A 26865-nucleotide genomic window follows, 5' to 3' on the forward strand; every position below is an offset into this window, starting at 1 on the left:
GGTTTACAATGATGTTGCTGGGACTTGAGGTTGAGCAAGTTGGGACTTTATTTTCCGTAGAATGAGGGGTGATCTTATAGAGGTGGATAGAATCATAAAGGGGCATAGATAGGGTGAATGCACACAGACTTTTTTCCACAGGGTTGGGGAAATCAAGAACTGGAAGGCATACTGGGTTTAAAGTGAGAGGGGAGAGATTTAATAGGAACCCGAAGGGCAACTTTTTCCATCCAGAGAGTGGTCAGTATATGGAACGAGCTGCTGGAGGAAGTGTTGAGGCAGGTACATTAACAACATTTAAAAGGTACTTGGACAGGAAAGATTTAAGAGGGGTATGGGCCAAACACAGGCAAATGGGAGATGGGAATCTTGGTCCACATGAACCAGTTGGGTCAAAGGGCCTGTTTCTGTGCTGTCTGACTCTGAAATAGCTTTTCATTAAACACATCTCAAGTTTGTGAAAAGTATGATACAAAGACAAATGCCAGTCTTTGAGCTGGTGATGAGAAATGGATGGCACACAACATGAATGTCGATTTGCATCTTGCTAGAGACAAGAGATAATCATTTAAGTTCAAAGCATTTATTAAAATTTTTATAAAACAATACAAAAATCCTGGCAACAACAGTAAGAAGTTTTAGAGTGAGCCTCATCAGTCACCTGGTGTATAAAGTGCTTTGCTTCACGCCCCTTAGGAGCCAGCTAATATACCAACAGTGCTCGATTACGGCTGGTGCTTAACTAAACCACGCTGTGCTACTGCTCAGCACAGGCGAGCATTCATATGAGATGATGTAATGCATACAAAATTCAAGTAGTCTTAGTATAAGACAACAAGAACATGTCATATTCAGCAAAAATAATAGCAATGTACGACAATTTAAATTGGCTTCATGTACTACCAGCTTTTCATTATAAAGTACCGTACAGTTGCTGATAATACTGTTTCAGAAAATAAGGTCAGATTGGGCAATGGAACCAACTTGCATTAAATGGATATACTGAAAAGACCTCACATTTCCAATTAGTGAGGTTTGGCTTCAGTTTCAATTAGTACTGATCCACTCAACATTCTTCTGCATTCAGAAGAACCTCTAAAAAGCTTTGATTTGAAGGCTTTGGAGTTTCATCCTGAACATTTTCATGTCCAAATGGTTCCCACAACTGAAAAGAATCACCACCAGCCATGTATTTTGCAAAGTGTGTACTCCCAGACAAAGTGGGAGGCAAGTCCAAAGTAAAAGTCATTCACTTCAACAAACGTGCCCCTCAATGCAATATTTTTTGCATAGATTCCACCAGGAAGACTCAAGATAGAAGACAGACAAACTTGTAACTACAAAAATCAGTGGAAGTCACAGCCAAAAGATGCTTTCAATCCATACTCTTCCATTTAAAAAGGAAAATCAGGCAGTATCAGAAGAGAAGGTACACCTATGAGGAAATGCTTTTTATGTCTTTGTTATGTTTTGAACCACAATTACTCAAAATATTTTAAACTGAAGGATATAGTTTTAATTCCTTCCCATTCCCACACTCCCTGGAGACACAGGCATTGCACAGTTACCCCTCTACTGGCAAACTGCCCTCTGCAGCCTCACTAGTGCTTCTTTCTCTTGTGCATAGTTGACAAGCCCACTCCCACCTGCAAAGGCTTTCACATTTTCTACCTGTATCAATCAAGAGGAAGAATTCCTTCCAAAACAAAAATCAGTAATCAATTGCAGCTTGTCCTATTGCTGGGCTGACTGAGACTTTAGTAACTCAACTCAGGCTGGGAACCACACTTGGAGCTTTCCTAGTCTGTACAGCAGGGAGACGTCTCTTAAATAAAAACCTCAGCCTTTTGTGGGAGTCATGAAAGAGCTCTGATCTGACCACATCTGGGAACTAGCTTCTATTGTGTAGCACTATCTATAAAGATAAAAATCTTCCATGAAGATGGCAGTGGATTGCTACACTCCAGCCAGTAGTTACATTTCTACTCCAAAGAGGTTGTTTACGCACATCTCAGACTCCTGCAAGGGCCAGCACACCTTGCTGCTGTCCACAGGTATCCCTGCAATAGTTTGTTTGCCTAACCTTGCTGCTACAGAGAGAAGCCACTGCCCTTGCTCCCCACTTCCCACACTGAAATGAAACCCACACACTTCCGCTGTACACTTTCAAATGTCTGCATCAGCTCTGCAATACAGTGAAAAGCTTAAAATATACATTCAATGGCTTTGAACACAACCACCACATTAACAAGGTTAGGCCACATGAGCCCACGTTACATAAAAAGATAGCACCCACTTTTCAAAGCTTCAAAAATCAGTATGTGGCACTTTCAGATTCCATCCAGAGATATTTGCAAAACAAAAAGAAACGTAAACACATTAACATTTGGAAAATTCACACACAAACCTTAGAGAAAGACTATTCTTATTACTATCTGGAATGCCTGTTGCTCTGTCACATCCTCCTTCTCCCCCACCTCCGACATTGTCATCTTACCCCAAATCCCACTGCAGAATTCAAAGAATCAAAATAAATGTGTAATATACTTGTATTTTGAACTTGGTAGGAATTAAGGAAACAGTATTTTCCCCTCTGAAACATCCTGGTCAGAGCAGTTGGAAGAATGGAAACAAACACACTGACAGGAAAGATAGGTGTACAACTTGAGTTTTTCTTTAAAAAACTGAATATACAAAATCTCTCTCACTCGCCCTTCTCAAATGTCTGGTATGCAAAAGTAGCCCTGTTTGTTGTTTAGAACTGGAGACTAGATAGCATGTATCTGAGAAATGTGAGCTTTCCGTGGGGTGTGTTGTGCCTCTAATCTCTGAAGTGCAGGTCTTATGTAGCCGTTGCCATGTCCCATGTAAGCCTCCTTAATACACCATGGCCAGTACCCAGGGAAGACAATGGAGAGAGAAATAGTCTGACAGCTTTACACTGGGAACTGCTGGCAAATGCAGAAATGCACAGTTCAAACTTAGTAGCCCAAACTAATACAGAGTTTAAAAGCAGCTAAAACTACACTACAATTGTTGTGAAGGCGATCACAGTACAAGTTTAAAACCTGCTTTTTTTTTAAAAAAACATTCCTTTGGTGAAGAGACTAAGAGATGCTTTAATTTCTTGCTCCGTTTCTCAGTTGTTTGACTCTTAGCATCTTATATTTGCATACTATCCTTTGCAGGCTTCAAATGTTGTAAACAGTTCCTTCTTGTATGAAGCAGTATTGTAACATTGCCAGACTTGGAAGCCAGCCAACAGAAGATTCTGGTTTAGTTGCTATGTGCTTCAGGGAATAAATGATGTCACGCACAATTGTCAACCAGGACCAAGGGTGGTAACAACTGCTGATTGGCCGCGTTGATTGCACTCGTCTTCTGTCTCCGTTTGGCCAATTTAGATTCAGAGGGAGGAGACAGCCGCATGGAACATGAGGTAGCTTTGATGAGGATTGGCTGATTCTCCTCGTCCTGATTTTCTTCATGCTGCGTTAGCTGCCTGTTAACTGCGATTGCTTCGGCTGCAAAGTACGTGAGATCTTTGGCACTGCTGTTCCTGAGGGACAGGACAGAACAAAGAGTCGACACAGCTCTAACCAAGGCGCAACACAAACAACAGGCTCCGAATCCTGATCGCCCCAGACTGCTCCATAATCCACTCTCAGCCTTTTGTCTCAGTTAGCTTAATTTTACAAGCTAAGGCCCTTGAATAAACGAAATTCGTTTTAAAAAAACAGGGCAACTAGAAGGTTCAGGTTACAGTAAAATGATCATAACACTCAAACAGTAATTCCAGCAATAATGATTGGAGTGTTGCTGTTGAACAGTACTTTGAATATTGAGCAAGAGAGATTTAATGTGACGTTGGAAGGAGCAAGACAGAAAAGGGCAGAACAGAAAAAATGTGACGGATACAGAGCAACAGAAAGGCAGAAATACAGACACAGGATTAACTGAAGGAGAGAGCAAGTCTGGGAGATGAAATTGGTGTGACTGGACAGGATACTAAGAAAAGGAGTGGGAGAAAACCAAACAGAAGCAGAAAAATAAAAGGACAAAAACGTGAAAGGAAAGTGAAGAAAATGGGGAGAGAGCCCACGGTATATGGAATCATGAGGGGCATCGATAGGGTGAATGCACACAGTCCTTTTCCCCAGGGTTGAGGAATCAAGAATTAGAGGGCATAGGTTTAGGGCGAGAGGGGAGAGATTTCATCAGAACCTGAGGGGCAACTTTTTCCACCCAGAGGGTGGTCAGTAATATGGAACGAGCTGCTAGAGGAAGCAGTTGAGGCAGGCACAACAACATTTATTGACAACAGTTGGACAGGTACATGGATAGGGAAGGTTTAGAGGGATCTGGCCTAACAGGGGCAAAAGGGACTGGCTTAGATGGGTGTCTTGGTCAGCATGGACCAGTTGGGCCGAAGGGTCTGTTTCTGTGCTGTATGACTGACTATGACTTTTTTTTATATATATATATATATATATATATATATATATATATATATAATATATATAATATATTATATATATAAATTATATATTATATATAATTTATATTATATATATAAATGACTTGAACTGCCAATGACAACTCAGTTGCTTTATGGAGACACAAGAGACGGAGGATGCTGGAATCTGGAGCAAAAAGAACAAGATGCTGGAGGAACTTGTTGGGTCAGGCAGCACCTGTGGAGGGAAATGGACATTCGACATCGAGTCGAGACCCTTCATCTGGACTAGGTGGATCCAGGTGAGGAGGGGGTGACGGGCAGATGGAGGAGGGGAGAGTGACAGAGGCTGGGAGTTGAGAAGTGGAGGCAACTAAGGGCTACAGATGATGGGATCTGATAGGGGAGGAAGGTGGAGCCTGGACCCAAATAAGGGAGGTGGGGAGGGCGGATGGGAACAGTGGGGGGGGGGGGGGGGGGGGGGGGACCCAGTGGGAGGAGTGTGTGGGTGACGGGCTGATGGAGAGGGTGGGGGTGGGGAAAGGAACAGGGTGATGGGGGCTGGGGCAAGTTTACGAAGAACTGGGTAGATCAGGAGGAGAGAGAAAAGGGACAGTGGGGGAGCAGTTTATTGAAAGTTGGAGAATTCAACGAGAAGGCTCAGGTTACTTTTTTGACAGTAGAATGACTAATATTTAAAACATAATCCCAGCAATAATGGCCAGGGGTGTTGGTGTTTTGTAGCACTATTTAAAAAGGGAATTTCTTTTGAAATGACTCTGGCAGAGCCTACAGTAACACAGTTGCTTCAGTTTTGCCCACATTAGAATGGTTAGAGCCCTCCCCACAACTTTACGGCTGACGGCAGGCAGAAAATTACCCCCACAAAATGCATCAGCACATTCAAACAGCACACTCATCCCCAAGGGTGACTGGAAGACCTACCTCTGCAGAAGACGGGGTGTTGGAAGACTGTTCTCTGGCGCATGCTGAAAGCACAAGAACAGAAGAAATTGATGCAAATTCAGTGTAACTGAAAAAAAAGCAGCAGCTGCAAGTTTAGCAATTGGACAGCTTGGGTGGTAGCAAGCTTTGGTTTCAGATACATACCCCCTGCACCCATGGATGCTCCAGCACTTGTGCTGCACTCAACCTCTTCTTGGCATCTCTGACTAAGAGTTTTGTAATGAGGTCCTTGGCACCAAAAGAGATGTGAGCCCAGTCCTTCTCGGGGAACTCGTACTTTCCTTTCTGAATGCTCTCAAATAGGTTATTCTGTAAATAAAAAAAATCTTTTAACAATGTGGGGTAAGCTGTAATTTAAAATCATTGGGTCACTTCTATTTCTACATCCAACTCTAATGATGAATCAAGCAGTGTAAGCCACTACTTGCACTCTCTCACACCCACTGATCCCATAGGTTTTCATCTCCCTTGCCTTTAACTGTCACCCTTTTTTAAACGAACTGTTATACATCCTCCTCACTGCCTTGGTAAAGCAGCCAGCATAAACAAAGACCCCACCCACCCTCAGACATTCTCTCTTCTCCCCCCCTCCCATCAGGGAGATACAAAAGCCTGAAAGCACATACCACCAGGCTCAAGGACCGCACTGTTATAAGACTTTTGAATGGCTCCCTAGTACGATAAGGAGGGAATCCTGACCTCTCAATCTACTTCATTATGACCTTGCACCTTATTGTCTGCCTGTACTGCACTTTCTCTGTAGCTATAACATTTTATTCTGCATTCTGTTATTGCTTTTCCCATTGTGCTACCTCAATGCACTGTGATAAATGATCTGTATGGATGGTACATAATATACAGTTTTTCCACTGTACCTCACTATATGTGACAATAATAAACCAATTTATCTCTGCGCCACAGCCTCTCAACCCACTCCCAGTCCTACTTCCTTACAATCCCTTCTGGTGCAGTCGCTGTGGCCACTGGAAATGGCCTGTTTTGAACTTGTTCTGTCCCTTAATTCTTTTAAGTATCTCAATCACTGCTAGATGTTTTAATAAAAGCAGCATTTTTTCCAGCTACAAAGGCACGCAACTTAATTGCAATTCACGAACTTGTGCAAACACATTCACGAAAGGCTAACATCCTACCCTGTTCACACCTGCATTCCTGTTGATAGATTAGCAAGTGTTAAATTTCTCTCTTGAAGCAGCTTCAGATGTTCTGACAGTTTGGGTTTAATCTCCCCTTCCATCCAAGTCAGCCATGTGCTGCTTCAGAATCCAAAACTTTAACTTTGGAAACCTATTCTTAAAAAGCAGACACAAATGCCCGTTTATCGAGCGACTCTGGAGTCTCAGTGACTGGGCAATAAAGCAGGGAGAATGTGACTGGCATCCATTTGAATTTACAATGCTGAAGAAAAGCCTTCAGTTTGCTGCCCAGTGGCCATTACGCATTTTTTTTGCACATGTGCATGTATAATTTATGCTAATTTAACTTAATTTATGTTTGTTCTCACTTTGTAATGTACTGTGCTGCAAAAAGCTAATTTTCATAGCATTTATATCCCATGTATGTATGTCTGTGACAACAAACTTGAACTACCCTGCTGTGTCAAGTGAAGTACTTGTGATTATACTTGGCCACATACTGCCCAACCAAAAAAGGCTAATAAACTTTAAATGAAAATCTTGAAAGTAGGCCAGTTGGGGATGTGCAAGTAGAAGTTTTAAGTCCCTGCATCATTTGTTCAACGCAAAGTGACTGCAGAAAACGTCTGGCAAAGCATCACTTGCACTTGCCGTGAAATTCCAGACACTAGTTCAACTGGCAACAGCCTCACATCCACACCTTTGGTCAGGAAGAGTCTAGGTTCATGGGGTGGCACGGTAGTGTAGCGGTTAGTGCAGTGCTATTACAGCGCCAGCAACCTGGGTTCAATTCCCGCCGCTGTCTGTAAGGAGTTTGTACACTCTCCTCGTGTCTGTGTGGGTTTCCTCCGGGTGCTCTGGTTTCCTCCCACATTCCAAAAAGACGTACGGGTTAGGAGATGTGGGCGTGCTATGGTGGCACTGGAAGAGTGACAACACTTGCAGGCTGCCCCCAACACATTCTCAGTAACACAAAAAGACGCATTTTACTGTTTCGATGTACATGTGACTAATAGATAAATATCTAATGAAAGTACCAAGCAGTGACCAAGTACTCAGGGCCAGAATAGAGTTGATTAACTCCAGGTGATTGGGATTTATTTTCTGCATTGTGCCACTATTTTGGATAACATCACCTTGCTTTATCATGAAGCTGCCAAATTCCATTTGCCATAGTTTGTGGGAACACTTTTTAAAAATCATTTGCTATGGAAGCACTATGTGCCCTGCCATAAATTCCCAGCACCCAATGGCTGGTACGGTGGGTGAGTCAATGCATTCTTGACAGACAAACAAGATGCTGGAGGAACTCAGCGGGTCAGGCAGCATCTGTGGAGGGTAAAGGACTGTCGACATTTCAGGTCAAGACCATTCACCTGGATTGCGAAGGGTCTTCACCCAAAACATCGACTGTTCACTTCCCTCCACAGATGCTGCCTGACCAGCCGAGTTCCTCCAGCATCTCGTCTGTTGCTCCGGATTCCAGCATCTGCGGTCTCTGGTGACTTTCAGTATGGAACAGAGATACTCGGGGTGACTTGTTACTACCACTGACAGCATTCTGTCAAACTGAACCAACTTCTGCAAACTGCCAAACATTTCATGAAGCAAAAGAAAAATCAGTGAATCTTGTGGTTTACACTTTCTGCTTTAAGATTCCACCTCTTGACTCCTCACACATGGCAGTCTTACTCCCCAGCTCAAAGTCCACCCCAGCACCTTGTTCCTCGGCCAGTGAGCATGAGTTGTAGAACGAAGATGACATTAGCTTCTCTGCACTTTCAGTACTGCAGGATTTCACTTAAGCCTGGTATTCTTAGCAACGCGTATTTTGTGAAACCCACTCACAAAGTAGTTATGTAATGCTGGCTCTGTTCTAGGGTTACGTGCCCGTTCTATCTGTAGGTGGTTTCCAGAGCAGCTGCTTCAGCTTTACAGTTCCCAGCTATGTAGGTCATGACTACAGATGAGGAATACCCACACACAGGTCACAAATATAAAATGACTGGACTGTACAGACATGTTTACCCCAATGTGGCCACAACGCACACAGTCACTTCTCAAACCAGGTCTTATTGAAACTATGAACTCATAATGTAGGCGGTACAGCAATGCTCAAAATTACTGCCTCTCTGCAGCTGTCCTTGAGACGATGATGCAGTTTCCCCTCGAGCTACATGTCTGTGTGGTGAACGTCCACAGACTGTTTTTCATGGTTTTAATTCAATTAAATGCCAGGCAATTTCAGGAGACCATTGAGTCAAATATAAAATAAAAACAATGCTGGAATTCTGAAATAAAAACAAAAAAAATGCTGCAAATATTCAGCAGACCAGGCAGTATCTGTGGGGAGAGAAATAGTTAACGTTTCCTGTCCAAGAATTCTGATGAAGGGTCCTGAAGCTGAAGCAATAACCATTTCTCCTTCCACAGATGCTGCCTGACCTGCTGAGTGTTTCCAGCACTGTCTTTATTTCAGATTTCAAGCATCTGTAGTTTTCTTTTAATTTTCAGTGTTGTCCAGAAATGGTAAAGTTGGGAGATTCCTTCCCCAAGCAACGCAAATGAAAATCCACAATTCTGATTCATAAAACCCCAGGTTTCAAGATTACTGTTATTGCTGCTACTGTTTTAATTCCCAATTAACTGCATGGAAATTCCCCAGATATCAGAGCATTTGAACTAGTCTTTGGATGTTAGTCAAGGTGACTGGATTACTCAGAGTAATCCTCCTGTACCACTGCAGAGGAAACTGATGCTGGGTCTAACCCACTTCTCTTGCATCCCACAGTTTAGGCTCAGTCATCTGCTCTCAACCATCACATGAACTGTGTCATTATCAAAGGCAGTAGACAGCAAAAGAGGGAACACTGGTCTGTAGGAGAAGTGTGACTGTGCAAGTCAGATAAAACTACTATCAAGCATAGCTGCAATGCCTCTGAAGCTAGATACCCACCCAACATTGGGGGAGGTTCAAAGATGAAGAACAGCCAACTTGATGCATCCATCTCTTCCATTACTTATCCATTCAATGCCTCTGTTCCAACACCCAGCCTCCAGGAATCTCAACCATCTACAGTCACACTTCTACCAAACTGATAAAGCCATCACAGTCAGTCCCACCATGGACATTAATGCTTTTCACTCACTCAATTACTCCACCACAGACAATTCATACCCTCAAAGCCCAACACCACCTTGAGTAGTGTTCCTCTTCCCACATACACTGCATTGCAAAGTTAGGTTTGCACATTCTCCCTCCATAAATCAAACTTATCTCCAAGTTCATGTTCCTTCCAAACACCTCTCTCAACACTCCATTCTCTTCTCTCTCCATAGACTCAAGGGTGGACAAAGTTTAAAGCATGACAATGACCCAGCTAGATTACTGGTGAAGCATTAACAAGGGTAGAAATTAGGGAGAAACTAATTAACCTCCAGCCAGACACAGACACACTGTTGCGAATTTTGATTGATCCATTCTATTGAGCTATCCTCTGATCATCCAGTTCAGGTGTACAAAATCATGAGGGACATGGATAGGGTTAATGCACACAGATGAGGGAGCAAGGAGATATCTATCAGTCACATGTACATCAAAACGCACAGTGAACTGCATCTTTGCGTACAGTGTTTTGGAGGCAGCCCGCAAGTGTGGCCACACTTCTTGCGCCAACATGGTGTGCCCACAGCTCCTAACCCGTACGTCTTTGGAATGTGGGAGGAAACCAGAGCACCCGGAGAAAACCCACACAGACACGGGGAGAACGTACAGACTCCTTATAGACAGCTGCCAGAATTGAACCTGGGTCGCTGGCGCAGTAAAGCGTTACGCTAACCACTACACTACCATGCCTGAATCAAAAGGGAATCAGAGGGCATAGGTTTAAGATGAGGGGTGGAAGATTTAAAAGGGATTGAGGGGCAACTTCTTCATACAGAGGGTGGTGCGTATATAGAACATAACAGTACAGGCCCTTCGGCCCACGATGTTGTGCCGACATTTTATCCTGCTCTAAGATCCATCTAACCCTTCCCTCCTACATAGTCCCCCATTTCTCTATCACTCATGAAACGAGCTGCCAGAAGAAATGATTGAGGCAGGTACAATAACAACATTTAAAAGGCCCTTGGACAGGTAAGTGGATAGGAAAGGTTTAGAGGTATATGGGCCAAACGCGGGCAAATGGGAGTAGCTTAGATGGGCATCTTGGTCAGCATGGACCAGTTGGACTGAAGGGCCTGTTTCTGTGCTATATGACTCCAAGCAGGAGGCACAGGTGCTTGAAGACCAACACCTGACAGTTCAATAACAGCTTCCTCCCACTGCCGTCAGGGTCTTGAGCTGACCTGAAAAACCCTAACACTATACCTCAGACTACGTTTCCTTATCTCTCAATCTTGCACTAATGTCGTTATGTTTATTTGGTTTTTATTTCTGCACACATGTATAATTCATCTTAATTTATGTTGACTTATGTTTGTAATATACTGTGCTGCAAAAAAGCTAATTTTCATGGCATTTATGCCCAGTGTATGTTCACCTATGGCAACAACAAACTTGAACTTGACAGTATTTCTCACATCACTTATTCACAACTCATCCATTGCCAATACAAGAAACATACAGTGCCACCGAGCAATCCTTAGGTGGTACATTTACCAGATGTTTTTGGTGTTGGTTAAGTTTCAATAATTGAAGCTGAGTAAATATGAAATACCCAACAGTTTAAAAACATTAAAACAGTAGGGCACTCACCTGACAGCAAGGGCACGCCTCACCACGGTCCCAACCACAGTCAGTACCACAGTTTCCTACAAAGGGTGGATATCCACTGAGCATGATGTACAATATAACACCCAGACTCCACAGGTCACACCGTTTATCGTATATCGAAGCCTCCTCGTTAAACGCCTCCACAACCTCTGGTGCCATGTACTCTGCAGACCCACACTAGGATAGGAAAAATAATTCACAGGAATTAAGTGGTGACTTCTCACATTATCCTGTGCTACACCACAAGTCTTCTTTCAATAAAAAGGCAAGTTAGAGAGAAGTTTTTGTTTAAAATGGACAGTGTAGAAACTAATATGCTTTCACAATAGAGCAGATTACCAACTCTTTTAAAGCATGCAGTAGCTGAATCTCATGAACATCCTTTAGCATTTGGTACAGATCAGGGAAAGCAAATTCTGAGACAGCTTCACTTTCTTCCCCAGAAAAAAGATGTTCATATTAATTTTATTGCCTTTTTGTTCCTAATTGCATCATCCCTGGTTTAACAGGGAACTGATCATCCAGGATATTCCCTGCAGCCACAGAACACGAGTGCTCTTGCACATTGCTACCACAGACATTCCTTCTTTGGACAGCACTCTCTTCTCCCAACCCAATTTTCAGCTTAATGTGTAGGCAATGAAGCATAATGTGCTGCCAACTTACCCCAAGAGAAAAAGCATCTGATGCAAAATGACATCAGGCAGATGTGACCAGTTCTGATGTAGACTAAATGCAGAGTTATCTAAAGTTGGGGAAGTCAACTTGAGGCCACATCTATCACCCACGATAGAATTCTGTCAAACACTTATTTGCAGTGCTCATCTATCATGGTCATTGAAACACACATTACCCCGCTGACCAATGTTTTACATTACATTTAAAAACATACAAGCAGTTAAAAACATCTAAAGAAATAAAAAAATAGACTAGCAAATCCAGTTGGCAGAGTATAAAGCAATAACTCCAATGGTTTACCACATCAGAGGATGGTGCAAGTCAGGCTCGTGATTGGCAATTCATTAATTTGCTGTTAAGGTACTTTCCAAACCTTGTAAATTAGACTCACCTGGATGTACATCTTGTATAGACCATGAACTATTAATTAACCCTCAAACTAAGGCATGAAAGAGCCTAATTTTACACTGGACTACAGTTCAAGGGAAAAAAAAATCACACAAGCAGGGCTGAGCAGTGCCTATTCTTGGGGTCTGTGCATTAAGGACAAGGCTATGTTTACTGGTTAATCAAAGTTCCTCTGAAAATGGTGATAAGCACTGCTTTGAGAGGAACCTGTGGAAAGTTCCCTGGTCACTCCTCTCTCTCTTCCCAACCTAATACATGCAGCTGTCCCAAGGAAAGAGGCCACACTGAAAACCAGGACAGTAGCTCTTACAACATGTACAGTAGTCAAAGCCCAATAATATTAAAATCTGTTGATGCACCCACAGCACTCCACAAGCTCTGGCCCAGACACTAACCACAGCTAAAAAGCCAAGACTTTGTGCTTTGCCGACGCAAAGTGAATACTGCTAAGAAAGGGTTAACAGAACTAAAATAGTTTGACTTGGCAGAGTCCAGTGCAAACACAACCCTTCCCCCACAGTGTAACTTGCAAGAACCATTTAGTACCGAGCAGAAATGATCTTTGGTCTTTCTCAGAGGAACACCCAGAATTGCAACAGACTACTGGAGCAGGGCAGAACCTGCTTTGCTGGAGGCAGTCACCTGATGGACAACATACAATCCAGTCCTTGAGCTTTATATTTGTGTGGGAATGAGTTGAACCTATTGTTCTCCTATTGTTTACTTTTCAACCTGCTTAAACCTTTCTTGACTTTACAAGTCCGGTGGTTATTTGACAGAGAGAGCAAGGTGCTCACAATCTATACAACCCCACATACTTCAATAATGACAACTTCCATTTTTAAATCACTTCTTAGATGTAGTAACATTGGAAGATGACCAAAATGAAACTTTTAAGGGACATTTTAAAAGGAAGCAAATGGTTTAGAGGGGAGAGCCGGGATAACAGGAATCCAGAAACACAGCTGCCATTGGCAGAGTGATTAAAATCAGGGAGCTCAGGCAGCCAGGAATGGGAAGACGGAAGGTGCTAGAGGAAAGAATAAGGTTCTGGAGAGATTTCAGGAAAAAAAGGAGCACTGTTATAAAATCAAGGTGTTGTTCGTGCAGTGACAATGAGCGGAAGGTAATGAATGAATGGGAATTGCTGCATGTTTGGAGGCTGGCAGTTTTGGACAAGGTCAAGCTTTTGGGTCTGGGCTCAAACAATGTCGATTCAACACTGAGCGACTGACTGGAGACAGCTGGCATTGACGCACTGATGATTTTTTTTAAGAGTCGCATCTTTCAAAGACAGCTAGCTCACGTAATGCACCTCACTCCACAGTAAGTTTTCAAGGCCAATAAAAGCTGGTCAGTATCAATGTTTGACACAAGCACTAAAGGGCAGGAAGCGTACACAAATATCATTGTACAGTGTTCACACATAGAAGTAGGAACACACTTAAAGTGGGCCTTGGCACATGCACCTGTTTGAAGACTGCTTTGCAAAATTTGTTTGTCTACCAATGGCTCTGTGGTGTTACTGGGAACATTGTCCATGTGATCTCCAAATGTTATCACCTCTCATTCTTCAAAAGTTGAAAGTGAGAGTCCGAGTCCATGGATCCCAGGATCCAGCCCAGTGAACCTTCACTGCACGCCTCCTCAGAGACTGAAGTTGTTCACTATACTCCAGTGCCGTTCTACCAAGGCTCTGTACGTTGGCACCTTCACTGTACCAAGCCTCCTAACCTCCAACTCCAGCCTGTACACACAATTCCCCCCACCCTAACTGACCCCCCTGATGGTAACTGCTGGCCCTCTGATACATCCCTCCTTCCTCCAAATTGCTGGTTCCCATTTCATCACTCCCACCCCACTGCAAAGTGCCAATCTCATCGCCCTCAGCATGGACTTCCTAATCCATCCCCCAAAACTGATAGTCCCGATCCAGTCTCCCAATCCCTGGCCCACCACAAGACCAACCAGACTCGTGGCTTCTGCTCCAAGAACGTATAATGCCTGTTTCTTTGTGCCTGACACTTGAATTTCTCAGCAATGACTTGGTCACGGAATCAACTTCTGTAACGACCAAGAACGTTGGGAGCCACAAATTGCAAGAATTCCAAACATTTCCAACTGGCACCTGGTAAAGATGACCAAGGTTTGTGCCCAATGTGAAATTCACCCGTGGAAATGCTTACATTGACTCAGTCCCCATCAGTTAAACTTTTACTAAGGTGCAACCTGCTTACTCGAAAGGAGTTTTAGGTAATACAAACCTAAAAGTATTACTTACAATGGGTTGCATGATTATATTTCAAGCACTAAGCCAAGATCTATCCCCTCCTCCTCCTGATCAGCCTATTAGAGCTTTGAAAAATATTCAGCCCATGATCCCCCAGAGGATTGCTGGAAACCTTTCTAAGAAAGCATTTGTTGGCTAGAACATGATGACCTTGAGCTAGAACGGTACCAAAACAGAACTCCACAGCAGCATGCAAGCCAGCGAGGTTCACAAGTTCAGTGACACTTGAAAGACCATACCACTATTGACAAGGATTGATCATTTGAAAACACTACAATTTTAAAATCTGATCTTAAACCTAATCTTAAAACTATTTTAATTATACTTTAAAAAAAAAGTCATGTAATGGTACACGCACATCACAAATTTCATAGCAAGAAGCTGGTTCAACTCCGCACCAAACTCATGTTTACTGGTTTAAAGGTAATTCAAATTCAAGATGGACCTCTCTCTCTGGGACTGAATCCACTCCCATTCTGCAGAGGTTTCTGAGAGTCTTACCCCTGGTTCTGGATATAGGACACATTATATAACTGCAGTGACAATGTGAAGCAAGAACTACTGTTATAGTGAAAACACGATGCTTCATATTTAGTTTTGAGAGATCCAATGGGTTAAGAAAGCCAATGCTGTATTCCAAATCAGGAAGCCTTTACAAAACGAGATAATCACGCACTTTAAGCAGCCTCTCTCATTTTTAAATTACATCACATAGTTGCTGCTTTTTCTAAAAATAAAATTTTCTGAAGTAGCTGGAAAATAAGAAAAAACAGATGCAAAGCTTCCGATGATGTTGCTACCATCAGGCAGGAGGTACAGAAGGCTGAAGTCCCACACCACCAGGTTCAGGAACAGCTACTTTCCTACAACCATCAGGTTCTTGAACCAACCGGCACAACCCTAACCCTACTTCAGCAATGGAACATCACAGACCACCTCTTGCACTGCCGTGGACTTGCCTTTGACTGTGTCTGTTATTTTTTGCACAAGGTCTTGCGTTTGCACATTTTTTCCTCACATTTGGTCTAGTTGTATGTTTCATTTATGTATAATTTATGTTCTGTTGTCTGTACCTATGCGCCTGTGATGCTGCTGCAAGTTTTTCCATTGTACCTGTACCACATCGTACTTGTGCACGTGACAATAAACTCGACTCTACTCAAGGCCCTGGAGGGCTTAAAAAGCCCCAAAGCAAATCTAGATTAAGTATCTGGCTCCCATGTATTGACATTTGTTAGTTCCCAAGTGGAACACTTTACCCAGGAGGTAAAATGTGCAACAGAGGTCTGGGGAAAGTTACTGAGCACAACGGCACAAATGGACTTGAGGGAAATTCTTAACTCATCAATCCAGAAGACTCTCCGAGGGTTGTAGGTGACAGCTGAGATCATCTGGGTCTCTACAACATGACAAAGTTATCTGCAGTCGATGGCAGAATTTCAGGTTTTTAATAGCTTCAGATTTCACAGCAATGAGGCAAGTACAGGCACTGAGTGTAATCCAGCAAACAGTTCGAATTAAACCCACTTCTTACCGGTGTCAGAAGTTCAGGGGTTGAGATGGGGGAACAGTCACCATTTAATTTTATCCCACTTCCCAAGTCAAAGTCACAGATCTTTACAGGAGAGAGCTGAAAGCCAAGAGAAGAAGAAGACATTAACTAATTGCAAAATGATAATACAAAATTCAGCTAGGTTGACGATTCTGTTTTTAAAAAATCATCACGTTTCATCAAACAGGTGCATGCTTCTACACACGTGTGTGTGTGTGTGTGTGTGTGTGTGTGTGTGTGTGTGTGTGTGTGTGTTAAACAAATTCCTTCCATCTGGTCCATCAGGGCAAGTCACACTCAGTGAGTAGAGCACGACACAAGATTGAAGGCATCACCTTATCCACAACAAAGAGGAAATACAGGCACAAATTCAAGTAACATGTCAGTCCACCAGTTGAGTCAGTAGATTCTAGTCAACTAGTCTCAACATGTTGACACAATCTCCACCTTCCTTTTGCTTCAGGGACCAAATATAAAAGCCCTAGATAAGCAACTTCCCCATGGGCGCTGACTGCCCAGCTGTGTATTCCTAGGTTCAGCTTCAAACCTCCAACAATGCAATTTTACACAAACTTGGCATTGCTCTTCATCAGTCCTCACAACCAGCTCAGTTCAGGGGAGGTGCCAACTTCATGCAAGTTCAGTGCAAAGCTGCATGGTCCCAACCGTGGACCAAGGAGACCCGTGACTAGAAAGATTTGGAAACCACTCATGTAGCAAATCATCCATCAAATCTTCATTCCCACTTAGTGAGGGTATGTTTTTGTTTTCTACGTAGCTAGACGCTCACACTGGCTAATTAACAAAACCAGAATAATCAACAAGTTCTCCCAAAAAAGAAAAGATGTCTTCATGTGTTTTTAATGAGCATTCCTTCCAATGGTGCATACCTGCTCTGGGTTTTCACACAAGATGTTCTCTGGTTTCAAATCGCGGTGGGCCATGCCTAACAGACAGAGAATTCTCATTAGTGGAATTAGATCAGTCATTGGCATTTAAGTTCTCCCTCCATCCATAAATCTTCTCATGTCAACCTTGCAGGTAGAGGACGCTGCTGAGTAACAAAAAATGTCTTAACCTTGGTAAATTTCTGGTTTACTTCAACTTACTATTGACACTACTTTGAAACTCAACACATGACAAACGTCTTGGGCTAACACCCAGCTCGATACAGATTGTTAGATCCAAGATGGGGGCACTGAGGAGTCATGCTAAATGGTCATAGTTGGACAAGAATGAACTTGGATGAAAATGGACTGTGTTTGACAAGGAGGCAACCACTATAGCAGAGCCTGCCAGCCCAAGGAGGAGCTGGGGAGGGCACAGCAACCAGAGATACAATGTTAACTTAAAGGTTTTCCTTATGCTTTTTGTTCCTGATGGAAAGGTATACGTAAAATCAGATGGTCATCTAATGCTCAAAGTGATAAAAGGCACTCGTGTCTTGTACATGCCCTTATTCTGTACCAATTGTAGCTGTAACCATATCTACACAAAACTGAATACACTTCTGATAATAGGTCAGTCTATTACCTTTGTTGTGAAGGAAATCCAATGCACTTGCTATCTCATGGACAACAATACTGGCTTCCCGTTCGTTGAAGTGCTTTCGTCTGTGTATGTGCGTTAATACAGACCCTGGAAACAAAGCAACTTCCAATGACAAATGAGAATCCAATATCCAAAATGTACTCAATGATAAAGGAAACCTTTCAAACTGAACCACCAGTAAGTGGATCATTAACCAGCAATCTGTAATAAAGATCAGGAAGAGCTGGGAACACTCAGCAGGTCAGGCAGCATCTGTGGGAAGAGAAACAGAGGAAGGGTCTCAAACCAGAAACGTTAACTCTAGTTTTATCTCCACAGATGCTGCCTGATCTGCTGAATGTTTCCATTTCAAATTTCCTGCGCCTGTAGTTTTTTGATTTTTAAACTTACTATCAGTATCCAATATGCATCATACCAATGGTAAAGATTCTAATCAGAGTTTACAACTTTGAGGAGAGGAAAAATAAACACTTATCAAATACTTGTTAACAACCTTTTTCAAACACCCCTCTGAAATGGTCTATTTATATTCTTTACAAATAGACATTCTCTACTGGATTTGAATTATTTGCTGATTTGAACAAACCTAAAACAGCTCAAATGTAAAGTGGAGAACCAAAGGACTGCAGATGCCGGAATATCTAGACGGAAAACACTATGATGCTGGAGGAACTCAGCACGCCAGACAGCATCCACAGTTCCTCCAGCATCGTAGTGTTTTTCAAATGTAAAGTGGCTTCAACCTAGGCCTTTAGAACCTAGCCTTATTGCTATGTTCTCCCTTATTGACTTACTGACTGGGTTAGACATTCTGTGGGGAGGGACCACAGTCTGGGCCCCTTCCGCTGCCACACATGGAGGGGCAGAGTGGGGTGGGGAAGCCACGTGAGTGGCAATGGTGCTGTGTTGGTTTGCGTGCTGTTCTCTTTAAAGTTTACACTACTGAATGTAACAACCATAAATGTTAAGGTTTTGTTTTCTGCACTGTTTCTTTCTTTGTATATATTTCTTATTATGAATTAAGTTTGTTTTTGGAAAAAAAATTCCCCACTGTATTATAGTATTGTTAGGTGCAGGAATAGACAATGCAAATAGTATTTGGAGACTTTTTCCCAAAAAATTAAAGGATAAAATGGATGAAAATAATCATCTTGTAGAAGGCAGCAAGTGACATGCAACATTTTGGAATGGAGAAGACTGATGGGTGACCTGACACAGCTTGAAGAAATTACTAGAAGCATAGCTAGGGTACTCAGTAATAAACGTTTCTCCACGGCAGAGGCGTGTGTAACCAGAGGGCACAAATTTAAGGTGAGTAAGAAGTTTAGTGGGGATACAAGGAAGAATCTTTTCACCCAGCGGGGGTTGGAATCTGGAACACTGCCTGAGGGGGTAGTGGAGTCAGAGACTCTCACTTGAATCACCAAGGCATGGAAGGCTACACACCAAGTGCTGGGAGATGGGTACTTGGTCAGCACAGATAGAGTGGGCTGAAGGGCCTGTTTCCATGCAGTATTGACTCTACAGCCAGTCTCTGGGAATCCACATTTATAGAGATCTTTCAAACTCTGCACTGTCTAAAAACACCCAGCAATTAATTAGTTAACATTCATACCTCCTTTCATTTTTTCAAAAACCAAGTAGAACTTGTCCTCATCTTCAAAGAATTCAATTAGTTCAAGAATGTTCCTGAGGTAGATGATAGGAAAATGTTAGTTCTGAAAAATGAGACAATATCACAACTCAGTCTACAGCACCTAACATGCCAAACTCAATCCAAACATCTGATGTCACTTTGCACTGAATTTTTTTTATACAATGTAAAACTGCTGGCTTAAATAAAAGACACAGATGAATGAGGGAATGCATTTAAACAGGAAGATCAAAGTGCAGTGTAACAGAAATAATTGTGCTGCTGATTCAGTGTTTAAGCTTTGTTAAAACAAAGCCATTTCCTAGTCTTACATCAGGATTATCTATGTACTGCAATCACCTGATGAACTAAAATCAATCCTGTCAGCAAAAATAGAGTACTGCAACATTAATTGTCTCTTACTTCTCTTAGGATTAACTGAGAGCCAAGCTGTACCTGTGTCCCTGACACTGATAGAGCATCTCCACCTCACGGAATACCCGACTCCGACTATAGCCTGGTCGCTTCTCAATAATCTGCAAAAAGTAATGAAAGCAAAACCCTTTAGCACCCACAGACACAACATCCTGTCACAATTTTGTAACTGGATGCCCACAGCCCCTCATTATACTTTTACAATCAAGTTAACAATTTGCATTTTTGAGTTACTGTTGCTCAGTTCAATCTATAATTGTTAACAATTCTGCTTTACAAGTATTTCCAATCTGTACCATTAGACTGACCACAGGTAATCAACAGAAATAGGTAAATGTGTGAAATATGGCTGAATCTATTAAACAGTGGCATTACTTTGCAAAAGTAATATTCTTCTTACTGAATCAATTGTGTGTATTTCAAAAGAAACTCCTTGCCAGTTATTTGCAAATAGAATAACTTCCCATTCACTTAGTGCAATAATGCATGCATTTAGCACAACAAACCAGCAACTGCAGCCCACTGTGTCTCCAATGCATACATTTACATAGGTTCCTTCTGGTAGCAACTACAGTGCCTTTTAAAGCGTCACAGTACATTGATGGTTCTGCTTACTTGTGGCTGAACAAGGGTTACATGCCTTTAGAAAAAATATTGTTGGTATAAACCACACTCAAGGCAGAATTGTACAGCGTGTACTGTCAAGGCATATCATGTCACGGAACCGTAAGGTGCAACCAAACTGCAAAGCTTATCACAAAGCACAAGAACTCTTGGTCTAAAGATCTTCATAAAAATTAACAGCACATCTGGCAGAGTTGGGAACTGAAGAGGAGAAAGAGGAAAAGAAACTTCACATTTGCCACCAATTCAGAGAACATGCAATCTAAATACAGTCAGCTTCCTTTAGCACAAAGGAAATGCTTTTAAGCCTGCCTTTTTTTTAAAAAAAGAAACCCTCTCCCAATCCAAAACATTTGGTAAATTCTTCAGTTCAGCAATGCAATTCAAACAAAAAGCTCTTTAGAGATCACTGCAGGCTCAAATTAAAAACAGCTGCTTGAAGCAAAGTTTGCAAACGGCCGCTGCACGGCTGCAGTCTCCCTCCCCCCTCTCCTCCCTTCCCCCAGTGACATGAACACTGCTTTTTGTTTGGCTCCCACGTCTGAACACAATGTCCTTACTGCCAGCTGCTTATGAAGCAGTCTGGAGGCAATCAGCCCCACCCTCTTCAATCACCAATAAAATGAGCTTTGATTACTCTCAAAACAAAGGACACACCCTGCAAGAGTGGCTGGGCTAGAATACCCAGGCTCTCTGCTGTTGGGCTTTAGGGAACCAGTGGGAAATCCTGTGGGATTGCTCCATAGCAGAGGCGTCAAAAACTGGAGGGCATAGGTTTGAGGCCAGGGACAGGAGGTTCCAGGAGGATCCAGGGAAGAATTTTTTTCCCCTCCACACAAAGGGTGGCTGCAATCTGGAACGGACTGCCCGAGGGGGTGGTGAAGGCAGACGCACCCACAACTAGAAAATGCAAAGACCATGGAGTTAGTGCGGGTAAATGGGATTAGTGTAGGTGGGTACCGAGGTTTCTGTGCTCTGTCGCTATTAAATCCCCCAAGAGGGAGACAAAAGCTGAGGGGTCCTGAAAGTTGCAAGCAAAGACAGCTACTTCCATGAAAATCAAAAACAAGGTGGAAACACTCGGCAGATCAGGTAGCATCTGAGGGAAGAGACCCAAGATGTTAACCGTTTCCCTTTCCACAGATGCTGCCTGACCCACTGAGGTGTTATCAGAATTTTGTTTTTACAGCTTACATTTTCACCCTCCACAAGTCCAGCAGACACTTTAACAACTGTGCCAGGCCTCAGGGTAAATCATCTTGCCTGCATTTTGTATATCCCTTCCTCTCCACATTTAATGGGGTTACACCTTATAACTCCAAATTGTGTGTCTCCTTCTACTAAAGATACCAAAATTCACACTGTTAGCCTAAAATAAATGTCCACAGTTGATGCAGAAAGTCCTTTAAACCTCCTTTATGTTCTGCTCCATATTAAAGCAGCAAGTTTGTCTTGTCCCAGTGCACCCACACTGGTCTTGGTTTGAGATCAGAGAAAGGAAAAGCAATTTCTCACTTTCATTCCATCACTGCACAGAGTTTCAGCACATCACATAAATTACAATTGATGGGTTAACTTTAAGACTTTAGCTTGTCTTCACAAAGTTTATCCTCCTCCAGCCAAGTATGGATAGAAAACCAAATTGAAACTCAAAAGTAAAAAAAAATTACAATCTGGGCTGGGATTCAAACTGCAGTCTCCACATTGTCTTAAACACCAACATACACAAGTTCATGAATATCACAATAGACCAGGGTCAGAAAGGTCTCTATTCCTAGGGCACTCCTTGCTCACCCTTCCATCAACCAGTCCCACCATCTTTCTCGGCCAAATGAATTTCTCTTATCCCCTCTCTACGACTGAAGCTGTTGTTCCAGCTGTAGAATTAATATTTATTCAGCTAACATCCACTGATATTGAAGAGCTTTACAAAAATACCATCATCTATTCCCTCTGGTTGAAGCCTTTACCAGCTGTCAATTTACTTGCCTTTAGGGAATAGGATGGTTGGATTTGTACAGAGCATACAATTTGGATGCAAACCTATTTTTGAGTCTTGAGATTTGTGCTGCATTCTATTTGCATGTTTAAGTGCAGCTGGACACAGCTGACAACACTGTGATCTACCCACAGTCTCCCAAATCTTTTTCTTGTGCACGGTTTGGAAGGCGGCTACAGAGCTCCATTCTCCTCATTATATGGCTTTTCCTCCAATTTCACCTCCTCCAGAGTCAAAAGATTGAACTCTAATCCTCCCCCACCCCATCAAATAAGGCAGAAGATACAAAAGCCTGAAAGCACGTACCACCAGGCTCAAGGACAGCTCCTATCCCACTGTTATAAGACTATTGAACTGTCCCCTAGTACAATAAGGAGGGACTCGACTTCACAATCTACGTCATTGTGGCTTTGCACCTTATTGTCTGCCTGCATTGGTATATTATTGTCACTTGTACCTAGGTACAGTGAAAAACTTGTCTTGCATACTGATCGTACAGGTCAATTCATTAAACAGTGCAGTTACATTGGGTTAGTAGAAAGTGCATTGATGTAGTACAGGTAAAAACAGTAACAGTACAGAGTAAAGTGTCACAGCTACAGAGAAAGTGTATTGCAATAAGGTGCAAGGTCACAACAAGGTAGATTGACTGCACTTTCTCTGTAACACTTTATTCTAATAGTTTTCTCTTATACTACCTCAGTGCACTGTTGTAATGAAATGATCTGTCAAGACAGCATGCAAAACAAGTTTTTTTCATGGTATCTCAGTACACGTGACAATAATAAACCGATTTACCAAAGTGGCAAATACCAGCCTTGAATCAACCACACAAATAAAATAGCTACAGAAGATTGAGAGACGCAGGAGACTGAAGATGCTGGAATCTGGAGTAAAAAAACAAACTGCTGGAAGAACTGTGGGTCAGGCAGCATCTGTGGAGGTAGAGGATGGTTGGCATATCAGGTTGAGACCCTGAATCAGGACTCAACTCATTGACTTGAGCACAAGATCTATGTTTGATGATATTTTCTGGGTCTCTCATGTGCATCAAGCTGACTTTCAGAAACTTTTATCAGGCATAGAATATAGAACAGTACAACATGGAACAGACCCTTCAGCCCACAAAGTCTGTGCTGACCACGAAGCCAAATGAAACTAATCCCATCTGCCTGCACATGATCCATATCCCTCCATCAGACATGGGGACAATTTATCCAGGACCAAAGCTGGACATTCTTATTAACTTGTTGCCAAGAACAAGCTGCCAGAAATGTTATAGCCGAAGGAAAAGGTTTCAGAGCAACACCTTCTAATGTAGCCACGACCCAAGCCAACACGACTTGCTCATCCCCCACCCATGCGATGCAATCTAACTCAGGGTGACAAGAGGACACCACTCACCTTCACAGCATATTCTTTGTTGGTGATTAGGTTTCCACAGGTCTGTACCCTGGCAAAAGATCCCTCCCCCAACATTTCTCCATTAAGCTTGTAAACATCTGTGAGAAAAGCAAAAAGACAGATGGGTCAGCCCAGACACACTCAGAGTCACACAGCATGGAAAAAGGCTCTTCGGCTCAACTTGTCCATGCCGACTGTATTGCCCAGTGAGCTAGTCCCACCTGCCCGCATTTGGCCCATAGCCCTCTCAACCTCTCCTATCCACGTACTTATCTAGATGAAATTTAGCCCGCCTCAACCACTATTTCTGGCAGCTCATTCCAAATACGTATCACCCTTCGCTTGAAGAAGCTGCCCCTGATGTCCCTTTTAAATCTCTCACCTCTGATCTTAAACCTATGCCCTCTTGCTTTTAGCACCCCCTCCATGGGAAAAAGACGATGTGCTTTCACCCTGTCTCTGCCCCTCATGATCTTGTATCAGGTCACCCCTCAATCTCCTACATTCCAGGGAATAAAGTCCTATTCTACGCGATCTCTCCTTGTAACTCAGGCCCCCAAGTCCAGGCACCATCCTGGTAAATCTTTTTTGCACTCCTTCTCATTTAAGAACATCTTTCCTATAACTCACAACCAAAAGGAAAGCCAACCAAACTTAAAATGCATGAATAACTATTTACCAAGTTCAAGTGAATGTAAATATTACTCCTTCCAAAACTCAAATTTGTATATATAAAACAAAACTTGTGCACACATTCAAGGACAGTTATTACATTCTGTTGCTCATAATTAATTTTGCCAGGCATCATCTATACATTTGCAATGCTTAAAAAGCAGAAAGTCAAAGAAAAAGGCTTTTAGTTTCAGGCATCCTTTTTAATGTTCTTGCCAAACAAGAACCCACACCTTGAGTCACAGAGCAATACAGCACAGATACAGGCACTTCAGCCCAACCACAATGCCCACCCAGCTAGTCCCAATTTCCTGCGTTCGGCCAATATCCCTCCAAGTCCTGCCCCTCCATGTACCTATCCAAGTGCTTCTTAAGTGATACTATTGTATCTGCCTCAACTACTTTGTCTAGCAGCTCGTTCCATATACCCACCACCTTCTGCGTGAAAAAGTTGCCCCTCAGGTCCCTCTTAAAGACTTTCCCCTTTCTCCCTAAACCCATGCCCCCTAGTTTTGGATTCCCCTACCCTGGGGAAAAGACTGTTACCGTCCACCTTATCTATGCCTCTCATAATTTTTAAACACTTCTACAAGTTGTATATTGAGTCTCCGTTTCAGGTGTGCCTGGTGAAGCCAGACCCAGTTACTTCAGGCTGACATTTCCTTTACTGACTGCTCCCCAGTTAAGAGCCGAAAATCTGACCAATGAACATCACTTAAGCCACTTCTGACTGCCTGTGGTTTAAATTCAGGGATTTAAATGTACATTTTAACAACACAAAATAATTGTTTTCTTTAGACACATGGAACGCAGTCTTCAGTTAGGTAACCCATTCTGCAAGAGTAGGTTTACCTTCAAACTTGCCACTGAAACTGTCTGTGGCGCGACATCGTTTTTTCTTCTTGTTCCTTTTCTTCGCATCTGGGATGTCAATGGGTTGACTGGAGGGCATGTCTACAATAAACGAAGATGGCTTTAAATGTCAAATTACACCTTACACACAGAGTAAGAATTAAACATGCCATGCAACATTAAAAACTAAACTCGTTGACAACTTACCAGGTCTTGTAGGACAGTCAAAATTAAACACCTTCTCAATATGAGACGGCCCAGTGTCATCACAGTAATCATCAAAAGGTATCTGCCCCTGTAATGTAATTGTAACAATCAGCAAGTTGTCGATAAAATGGGCCTAAATTCAGAGAGAATGCATCGCGGAACCAACTGGAACGCATAATGCAAAGGTTTGGGGAGTTTTTAAGCAATGAGTTAAACAAAAAAAACCTGCAGTTATAAAGAGTCCGCCTACTTGTCTCTTGCATCAGCCCAGCCACAAAATGGAGGCGGCTTTAAACCAAAAGGCGTCCGGGTGCATTAATTCGCCACTGAAAAGCTTCACTAAACCCAAATAATCAGTAATTAATGCAACGAGGGCACGGTGAACATTCGGGAGCAATCGCTGCTGGTTAGTTTCAGCGGTCGGGTTGCTTGCATTACACACCTCGTCACCAGTTCTGCCGCACGATCATTCACTCCCATATTTTACTGTCTCTTTGCAAATAGATCATTTTGCATTTCTCCCCCCTTTAGAGCTGAGTTTTACCTTGAACGAACGGTGGAAGCCTTTCAGCTCTGCAGTCTTGTTCTGAACCATTTTCTTTCACAGTACTGGTAACAATTTCAAAACAAAAAAAAAATCCACAAAAAGTCTCAGATACGAAGGGGTTCTTTGAAGGTAGGGGAGCCCGCTATTGTCTCAGTGTATATGGCCTGAAACACAAACGAGACCAGTTGCATTTAGATAGAGCAAACCCCCCCCCCCCCCCCCCACAGTCACCAAAACGGATCTCCAACCGTTTAAATGGATCACACCACCCTTCAGATTTATTCAAACCAACCCCTTCTAACGCAATGTTTATAAATGCAACTTATAAATATATTCTGGCTGCAGAACACGTATCAGCTGCATTTTTAAAAAAAAGTAAGCGAGGACTTTAAATTACGTTTAAATTTTAAATGTCTCAATTTTTAAGCAGAGACTCACCCGCACAACACTCCTTCACTAGCCATCCAGCAGCTTAGTGCTAATCTACGAGCGGCTGTTGGGAACATGCAAATTTATAACCTCCCAGCTGTAAACACACAACACAGCCCCAGTACGGGGACCGCCTACGTGCGGAACGGTCAGACCTGCACAACCAAAGATTAGGCTGGGAACAGTGTGCGCTGCGGTGCAACAGCCGACCAGCAGTGCCAATCACAGCGC

General features: G+C 42.7%; 1 protein-coding gene across 1 annotated transcript; it reads right to left on the reverse strand.

Moving 5' to 3' along the window:
* Positions 1–567: 567 nt before the first annotated feature.
* mknk2b (MAPK interacting serine/threonine kinase 2b) lies at positions 568–26865 on the reverse strand. Its single transcript, XM_052037568.1, has 14 exons — positions 26644–26865; positions 26203–26369; positions 25659–25746; positions 25452–25553; positions 23928–24025; positions 19922–20001; positions 19448–19521; positions 17815–17919; positions 17172–17227; positions 16264–16359; positions 11336–11530; positions 5567–5731; positions 5402–5445; positions 568–3559 (listed from the first exon to the last, which is right to left on the reverse strand). Exons 2-14 carry the CDS (start codon positions 26251–26253, stop codon positions 3310–3312), a joined length of 1404 nt encoding a protein of 467 aa, XP_051893528.1. The 5' UTR covers positions 26254–26369; positions 26644–26865; the 3' UTR covers positions 568–3309.

This window comes from Pristis pectinata, chromosome 24 (genome assembly GCF_009764475.1).
Source record: "Pristis pectinata isolate sPriPec2 chromosome 24, sPriPec2.1.pri, whole genome shotgun sequence".
Classification (NCBI taxonomy): domain Eukaryota; kingdom Metazoa; phylum Chordata; class Chondrichthyes; order Rhinopristiformes; family Pristidae; genus Pristis; species Pristis pectinata.

Excerpts from the sequence above, each read along its gene's own strand:
- mknk2b (XM_052037568.1), bottom strand. The coding sequence starts at position 26,253 with ATGGTTCAGAACAAGACTGCAGAGCTGAAAGGCTTCCACCGTTCGTTC. Across the intron at positions 17,920-19,447 it reads TTTTGAAAAAATGAAAGGAG|GGTCTGTATTAACGCACATA; the intron begins GTATGAATGTTA and ends CTTTGTTTCCAG. Across the intron at positions 17,228-17,814 it reads GGATTTCCTTCACAACAAAG|GCATGGCCCACCGCGATTTG; the intron begins GTAATAGACTGA and ends TCTGTCTGTTAG.